Source organism: Boleophthalmus pectinirostris, unplaced genomic scaffold, assembly GCF_026225935.1.
Source record: "Boleophthalmus pectinirostris isolate CB_2022bp ecotype Guang Dong unplaced genomic scaffold, ASM2622593v1 HiC_scaffold_5, whole genome shotgun sequence".
NCBI classification, from domain to species: domain Eukaryota; kingdom Metazoa; phylum Chordata; class Actinopteri; order Gobiiformes; family Gobiidae; genus Boleophthalmus; species Boleophthalmus pectinirostris.
Window position 1 is genome coordinate 11,069,543 of NW_026571404.1, and position 9,309 is coordinate 11,078,851.

Genomic DNA, 9,309 nt, shown 5'->3' on the forward strand with positions numbered 1-9,309 from the left:
TGGACAGGTCTGATTGGAGTTGGACATTAAGAGGCATTGGCTGATGCTCCTCAGTGCATTGGGGAAGTCACAGGGGTCAATTTAAAAATCAACGGTAAACATTTTACTGCAGGCTATAAGCAACAGAAGAAAACAGCCCTATCAAAAATGGAGCATCTCGATACAAAAAGGGAATTATTACAACTCAAGGAGAAAACAAGACAATTTTCAAATCCGGGTAGGTTGTAAATTTTATTGGAAAACAAAAATATACAACTTGGAATGGATTATTTGAGGCATGGCCAGAGACCATTTAAAAAAGAAAATAAAAGTAGTGAGTAAAACATTAAAAAGCATGTTTAAGATTAGTTGTTTCTGGTAATATAGAACAGCAGATACAAAAAGAGTTTGTACGAGTACCTAGGAGATACACCCGTGTCATTTTTTTGCAGTAGTGCAATGCTGAGAGATTTCCATATATACTTTGTCCGTAGTCCATGCAGAGTTTTCAAACTCCTCTACATCATTTCCATGCCAACAGTGTTGACAGGTTTCCAATGTCGCCGTGCGTGGAGGGGCCCCGAGCTCGAGACAGGAACATCCCAAAATCTCCGGCTCCCAGGGGCCTCCGCAGGCTTCGGGTTGTACGACCATCGCGTCACTCCAAAACACCATGACAGCAAAAGAAAAGGGACATGGGGACAAGAGCCTATGCAGTTTACATGCAGTTCCTTTGGACAGCAGAGGGGGCAGGGACGAAGGGGCTATTAAGATTTTACAGATAAATTACACAAAGAAAAAAGGCAAATTATTTATATACGAAATCTGTACAAGGCCTTCACTTCGCCGTCATCATTTGTACGAACTCTGTGGGGTAAAACACAAACAAAGGAGGGATTTTAGAAACAAAACTTCAAAACTTGTTAAAAAGGATTATGGTTTTCTTCAAACTACCAAAGCTACTATCAGCAGTGAATGTTCAAGCTGAATAATGCCTTCCTCCATTAATAAAAACAAGTGTGACAAACCTTCATAGTTGACTTGTCCATCACCGTCGATATCTGCTTCTCTGATCATTTCGTCCACCTCTTCATCGGTCAACTTCTCTCCCAGGTTTGTCATCACGTGGCGGAGCTCAGCAGCACTGATGTATCCATTTCCATCCTGAGGAGAGCGAGGAACGGAGGAGAAGATGAAAAACTGGAATCTTTGAAAACTCAAACCATACAAAAGGATAAAAAGGAGAGCGGAGTCTAGCTTTTTGTACCTTGTCAAAAACGCGGAATGCTTCTCTGATCTCCTCCTCGCTGTCTGTGTCCTTCATCTTCCGCGCCATCATGGTGAGAAACTCTGGGAAGTCTATCGTTCCATTACCTACAGAGAAAACGAAAAGATTTTAAAAGATTCTTCGTTGAAGTAGCAGCATTTATTCAAGCACTGCAAAATAGTAAGTGTTAAAACTGCTTGAAGACGGAATATAAATCTGGGATACGGACTGACCTACATTTGGTTTTCAATAGATCTGATTAGTTTCAATACATTTGAACTTGAAATAAGAGACTTCACTAGCAACTTTAAAACCAGTCAATCTAGGTTTCACCGCGAACAGGTTTTACTACTATAACCCATGCCAAAAGACTTTCATTTTCAGTTCCCCAGATTCCCACTTTACAATTACTTATTTCAGAGTAATAAGTAATTAATAAGAAGCATTATTCTTTCGCAGTGAAGCAAAAGACTTTTCTTTCTGCTTTTTGATCGTGGTGGATGGATTAAAGTTCACATTACGTACCATGTAAAACTCAATCGTAAGAAACCGTAATGTTTGATGTCGTACCATCAGCGTCCACCTCGTTGATCATGTCCTGCAGCTCAGCCTCTGTGGGGTTCTGTCCGAGCGAGCGCATCACGGTGCCCAGCTCTTTGGTGGTGATGGTGCCATCTCCGTCTTTGTCAAAGAGCGAGAATGCCTCTTTGAACTCTGCCATGGGGAAAAAAATAAATACAAACATAAGAACAGAGCTTTTATTGTTACCACAACAACTTAAGCATCTCAAATATGCTCCGTGTGCCTCCAAGAATAGAACAAGACGGTACATGCCAAACTAACTTTAGGAAATCCAGCATGCACCTCTTCCTCTTGGATATTCATGAGTTTCACTGACACCATTTTGAGGACTTCACAATTCAAAAAGATTGAAAAAAGTCCTCATTTTTATTCATGAGTGGCAGAAAATCCAGTTAACCTTCAAGTAGCTGGACATACCAATAAGACTTTCATTACAATCCTCAGATCTACATTTTGCCAATTTTAAGAAACAAGATTAAGTGCCAAAAATCGTAAACGGCTCATATGAAATGCTTGTCAATCTTTCATAACTTCTCTCTTCTTTCTGAAACCTGTCAATCATTTACCACAAAGTCCTAGCAGCATTTCAACATCACTCATGTTTCGGATACAAACTCGCCGAGCCTCCAACAACATGTCAGCGTGTTTAGAGTTACAACTCGTGGCATTTCTGCTCAAAACAGCAAAGCAGACAGGAGGTGGCGTAATAAGGAAGGAGGGAGGGAGAGGGGAGGAGGGGGTGGGCACTATGACACAGTACTCATCAGGAGACGAGACCGGGGGGTAACGAGCAGTGGCATGTAGCAGATTGTCAACGTCATGACAACTCCAACCTGCCCTCCAGTTTGTGGGGTCAAGCACAGCGCAGACTGACACCCCTTTTTAGAGAGATGGGGCCGTTAAAGCGACCTCTGCCACACAAATGTTACCGCGACAAAATGACGAATCAGAAGAAAAGCAAAAGTTTTACTTATGACACGATTTACCCTCATTGTGGGACAAGTAGCGGTTCATCTTAGTACAGAGAAATGTATAATTATCTAATGTCAAAATGCGCCAAGTTTCTAATTTAAACTTAAACTCCCTGCAAACGCTTTTAGTGCCAACCCAAAAGTGAAAGTTCTTTAAATGTCTGCCCATTTGCTCTAGAAATCATCCATTCATCAGCTACTCATGTTCTATTAAATGCTACAATATGTTATGGGCTTTAACTCATTCAAAAGTGTTTCAAATGTCTTCATAATTGTTTCTTAAACCCATGGATTATTGGACACTCATCTTGCTTTTCAAGAAATCACTCCAGAATCTGTTTATGTAGTCTGTCTAGTCTGTTTTCTTAGCCATCTGAGTCAGCCTTGTGCAATAAAAATAAAAAAAAAATAAAAAGCTCTGAGTACTGCTGCACTGAAATCACTCTAGACTGGCATTTTCAAAACTAGAGCAAAAACAAGCGGGGAGCCAATGTTACGAAACCTGGTGTTGACTAGTAAGATTGAAATGCATCACCCAAGCCATTTGGCACTTAACCATACAATGCTCCTCTATACACACACACTATAGTGGAGGGCCTATATGACAGCAGGGCCTTTCAGAGACTGGGAGATTTACGTAACCCAGTCTCGGCTTCTACTTATTGCAATTTGTGCGTGAAGCATTCCTTCCGCAGTGAACACACCCAGGCCAAAGAACACACTATCTCAACAGCGGCCAACAGCAAAACACTTCCAGATTACATCATTTATGACATAGCAACCATTAAAATGCAAAATTTTCCATGAGGAGTCCTTCTAGGCTGCGGAGAGGGAGCGGGCAGGCCAGCACAGCCACAGACTGTTTCATTCATTCCCGTTTTATGACCCGAAGTGTAGGACGCCTTAAAAGGTAAAAGTGTAAATCCACGGAGAGAGACGCTAGGTTCCATATGACAAGGCACTTTGTAGGATATGAAGAAAGGCGATCAATGCAGCCATGGCTTACCGGCAATCTGTTCCTCTGTAAGCTGGTCGGCCTGAAAAATAATACAGGGAGCAATTAGAGAAGCAGAATACAAGCTTATACATGTACTGGACTACAGGCTCTTTTTCTAGGCGGGACACAGGCGATTCAATGTACACTAAAAGCCATGCAAATACAATAGATAATAAAATGTGCACCATTTTAGCTCAAGGAAATGTCAGTCAACACCTAAAGGAAAAATAAACGCGTTTCTTTAATGCGGGTTATGACTCACTGGCAGATCATGTCGGGTAAGACAACGCCTGGTCTCCCATACACAATGAATGAATTAAAATTGGCGGTAAAGGTTGCTAGGCAGACGGAGCTAGGGCTAGGCGGTCTGCTAGCGCCATGAGGCCGTTCGTTTGACAGGGCGACCGAGACAGACTTCTAGGCTTTTCGGTCGCACCATTTAATATTCAGGGCTCATAAAACAACGACAAAAACGCATCAGGCGGAATAAACGAAAAGCAGCTCGACGAATTACGATAAACAAGCCCCAGGGGCGTATCTGGGAAATGCTGCCGCACACGGCCCTGCGTCCTGACCAAGGGATTCAGACAACCTTTATATTAATATTACAGCATAAGTATCAAAAATAGCAAAGATTAACCTTAAATTAATAATTCAATGAAATAAAATACAACTATGAGCAGAAAATGTACAGATTATTCGAATATAAGCGTGCATTAATGGTTTCGATAAGATTCTTTATATGATTAAAAAGTATAGCGTTAAATCCAATATAACAAACTGGATAATGTTTATAAGGTTAAGGCTTTGACAACGGACCGAAATGTTCATTCAACGCCCGAAAGGAAGAGAGGCGATCTGTCCATGCATAATGTAAGCTCGCTCATTTGATAATTAGCAATGTGGCCCTTGAAACGCCAATGGCAAGACAGTACGAAGCCTTTTAGGAAAGTGTAATAACAAAAATAAATCGACATTTATGAAGAACAGCGCTGCCTAGCAACAAGCAGCCCCCATTTTACGGCGTAGCGGCAGAAGGCTCTGGTGATGTCACACTGTCCCGACATTAAACTGCCCCTTTTCTCACGGCGCCGACTTCCTAAAACGTTTGGAGACTGTTAAGGCTATCGTCCGAGGAGTAAATCTGTTTCTCTTACCATTTTGATGCGGGTGGATCAGCTGGTTTAAGGTGAAATCCGAAAGAGCGGAGTAAAGGTACGGAGCCTGAGGGACAAAGCGCGGCTCTGGATCAGTGATGAGGAGGCTGTGGACTGGCATATAACGGCTCACCCAATCTCCGCCTCTCCCACGTATCACTCCGCCAACTTCCCTTTTCCTCCCTTACCGCATTTCACACAGGACGCCCTTACAGTAACGCGTAACCGCTTCATAAAACCTCGTTACGTTCCCAACACCGATATCCGCATTGAGATCACGCGTAGATAATCGTAATTTGAATCATTTGAGAATTTATCAAGGGACTAAACAGCAGCGCATGAATACGTTCTGCTAGTCTGTGGTGCGGCACAAGACGTAGCGGAAAGAAATCGCGGCCTGTGATTGGTCGGTTCGTACCTGCAATGCGTCACTCCCATGGTCTGCGCTGCCGCTGCATCTCGTCCATAGACATCCCAGTCAGTGCCACAGACAAGCTTGTTGCACACTGTATACATATGGGCATCATGTTTGGGACACCCTGCATGATAGTTTTGCTTAGTAATTACCCTAATGCCAGACTAGCTTGCAAAAATCAACTTTACTTGCCCATTTGGTGCACATTGAGGAAGTGAAGCCTTTGCTATTTGCTGCAGCTTGCTTGTTTTATTGCATTTCCCGCATTAGCATATTGATAGATATGCTTTTTCAGCTCCAAGGTTACGACTGTCTGACATAGTGCGAAGTTGTATGCGGTCAAACTGTAAAAGTGTGACAGTTGGGGCAGCAGGAAATGCAACGTCATGGTAGTTGTTAAAAAAGACGCTTTCAAACATTTATACACATCACAGGCCAAGTGTTACACAATGTGACGTATCATACTTAATCCAGATATATATAGATCAACTTATGGCTGCATGTGTGCATACTTTCTCCCTATGTGCATGCGATATATCCACTATGCAGAGTCTTTGCCAGGGTATAGCTAACAGATGGATTGTCAAGTCCTATTGTAGTGCTGTTAAGAGTACTCATATCTCATAGCCTGATTGCTTATGCCTGACTGATCTCCCAGTGGCCACCTGTCTCCGGCCTGGCCTTCTGGGAAAGGCCTCCTAGTCGGAAATACTATGTTAAAGGAGGCAAGATGAATTCATTTGAGTCCGAAGAAGTCTTTTTCACTCATCTAAACGTTTACTCTGATGAGAAAGGGGATCTGGAGTAACATTTATCACCGGTATATTTAAGAAATGGGTCTGGGCTTGTATGTTTGCTAAGAGGATGCTGCCAGCCGGTACCACGTGATACCCGGAGCAGCCTCAGAATAAACTATGCTTTTTTCTCCTCTCTCTCTCTCTCCCTCCCTCTCTCTCTCTAACCCACCTAATCTGGTCCACATTCTTCTCATTCAAATCTGTTTTTCACCCTGCGTTTTGTCACCCTCCAGATTATGTAATGCCAAAGGTGAACGCACAAAGGCATAAATCCGTCACAAGAAGGAGATAAGCCGCACTGAATTGTGAATGTATTCCTCTCACGGCTGTTTGCAAACACAAGGAAATGTCTATATTCCGATCAATATGATTCAGCTGAGAATTTTCTGCACTGCTCGGTTGTTTTCAGACACCAGATGGTTCCATAGTACAGTATAATGTTTGATAGAGATGGGGGCAAAATTAGGTCACTAGACTCATAATATTGTTTTTGGTTAAAGTTGCACTATGTAACTTTTATGGCCGCTGCATGCTGTCTCAAATGGAGATGTTATTGCTTTGGCTCGAATCTTCCAAAATCCACAACAAACTAATCTGATCTGTGGAGAGGCAACATAAGAATGCATGTTTTTTTCAAGCAATAAATGTACCTGTAATTAAATACGTGTTACAATGGAAGCAATTACATCTCCATGGAGACAAGCAAGTGGCGTACCCTCCATCAGAAAAGTTACACAGTCTCACAATACGATATCGTCACGGTATGAACCTCACGGTACGATATTTATTGCGATATCGAAAAGACTTAATCCAAAGAACCAAGACTTAAAAGTGCTGTTATTTCTTCTTGTAGTCTGCACTGAAATGGAGCAAAGGATCATAGTCTGTGTAGTTCCCTCTGTTTTTTTAAGATATTGCTGCACCATAACTCTTAATTTAAGCAAAGAGACTTGTGATTCGATATATTGTGATGGTCCACGATATTATTGTGAGAACTTTGACGATACAATATCACAATATTTCGGTTGCAGTGCACCTTTACGTGAAATATGATCTTGTCTAAATGACCAAAGATGACATTTGTGCAATTACGTTTGAGATATTTATAAAATAACACAGAATGCTGGTCACAACATCACATTCAATCTCAATTGAACTATTATAAACTACACTTTCGCACAATGTTCTGACAAAGCACATATTCTGTATTGTGGCCATTAAACAATAAACAAAGACAGGCTGTTTAGTGGTGGGGTCATAAATATTTCACCATCAGCTTTGTTCTTGTAGCACTATTTCTATAGCCCTGGTTCATCCAATATGCACCATCAGCTGTTTGCATGCTTGATGACATGCCCCCGAATGATCCTGCGGTCTCCAAGGAGATCTCCAGGGTCAAAGGTCGCAGCAGGTTGGCTCTAATATGGATAAGAGGCGTATCAGGAAGAGGGTGACATGACTTAACGGCCTATAAAACCTGAAAGTTAATCGTCCAGAGGGAGACACAGGCTCACAAAAATGAAGATAGTTTGATGTCCAGTCATAAGTCATTGCATTATCACAACTGTTATGTCACAGGCCTTTATAGTCTTGTTATTGTAATTGATGATTATTCTGTTAACTTCACTTATCAGCTTTGTGTATTGTTGGTTGTAATGCAGCAAATATTAAATTATTTGTAAAGTTTCTTGATCAATGTACATAAGAAAACCACATCATTTTTTGAAACGATGACATGAACAGGGGTGAGTTTATATAACTTTTTTTCTTCTTCCCACTCCTTTTCGATAAATGTGCTTTTCTGTTGTTGTTGTTGTTGTTGTTGTTTGTAATGTAATGTAGTATGTGTATGATTATTGTTTCTCTCTTTGCACAAACTCAAAATAAAAAATGAACCAATATACAAAAGAAGAACCACTCAAAATCAATTGTAGATTAAAAATCCCATACACACACATACTGTACAGACATAGTAAACTTATATATTGTTATTACTAGGGGCGTAATGATATCCAAGTCTCACGATACGATATTGTCACGGTATGAACCTCACTGTACGATATTTATTGTGATATTGAGAGAAAGCTCATGATATGGTGGCGAGGTTCATGAATAGGGATGTAACAATATCCAAATCTCTCTATATGATATTTTCACAACATACATCTTATGGTACGATATTTATTGCGATACGTTATATGTTACTTTTTCCTCTTAACAAGACTTGACAAGACTTAATCCAAAGAACTAAGACTTAAAAGTGCTTAGAACTGTTATTTCTTCTTGTAGTCTGCACTAAAATGGAGCAAAGGATCATGGTCTATGTAGTTCACTCTTCTTTTTTTTAAGCTATTGCTGCACCATAACTCTTCATTTAAGCAAAGAAACTTGCAATTCGATATATTGTGATGGTCCACGATATTATTGTGAGAACTTTGACGATACGATATCATGATATTTTGGTTATTGTTACATCCCTAGTTGCTACTATTATAAACTTAAATATCGTCAATAAGGACATATTATTTCTCTAACTCTGTATTCCAAATGCTAATGAAATATAGGCAAAATTACTGTAATCAATAAATACAATGACTATTAACATTCACTTGGATGTAAACCAATAAGAATACATTGGAAACCTTCAAAAAAACATTACTTATTAGCTGGAATATTCCACAGTAAGGCAGAAATGAGCAGTGACCTCCACCTAGAAACAGGTCTGATCTGTGGGGAGGCGATCCCGTTCACCGTAAGAGGATTTTGGAGCAATAAAAGCATCTGCAATAAAATAAATTATACGAGATAAACAAGCGTCATTGCGGAATATTGTACGAACAGCAATAACATCACCGTGGAGACGAGCAGGAAGTGAACTCTCCATCACCACAGTGCACATTTAATTCACATTTAGATAAAAGGCACTTCTTCCACCATTGATTTATAATTGAACAACTCCCTTTAAACTACTGATTTCTGCCTTTTCTGTGGTCGCTTCAGTAAACCAATAGGATTTACATTCTGATTTTATTGCTCTGGACGCTTTTTCTGTCACTAATCAATAACCCACACCCACCCCCATGTGGTTATCTTCTGACCAGGGCACTATAAGAAAACCAGGAAATAGCCCAGGGTTAAACAACT

General features: G+C 40.7%; 1 protein-coding gene across 1 annotated transcript; it reads right to left on the reverse strand.

Moving 5' to 3' along the window:
- Positions 1–212: 212 nt before the first annotated feature.
- calm2a (calmodulin 2a (phosphorylase kinase, delta)) lies at positions 213–5,099 on the reverse strand. The gene is made up of 6 exons (XM_020935732.2): positions 4,954–5,099; positions 3,806–3,836; positions 1,817–1,960; positions 1,247–1,353; positions 1,008–1,143; positions 213–846 (listed from the first exon to the last, which is right to left on the reverse strand). Exons 1-6 carry the CDS (start codon positions 4,954–4,956, stop codon positions 818–820), a joined length of 450 nt encoding a protein of 149 aa, XP_020791391.2. The 5' UTR covers positions 4,957–5,099; the 3' UTR covers positions 213–817.
- Positions 5,100–9,309: the final 4,210 nt, after the last annotated feature.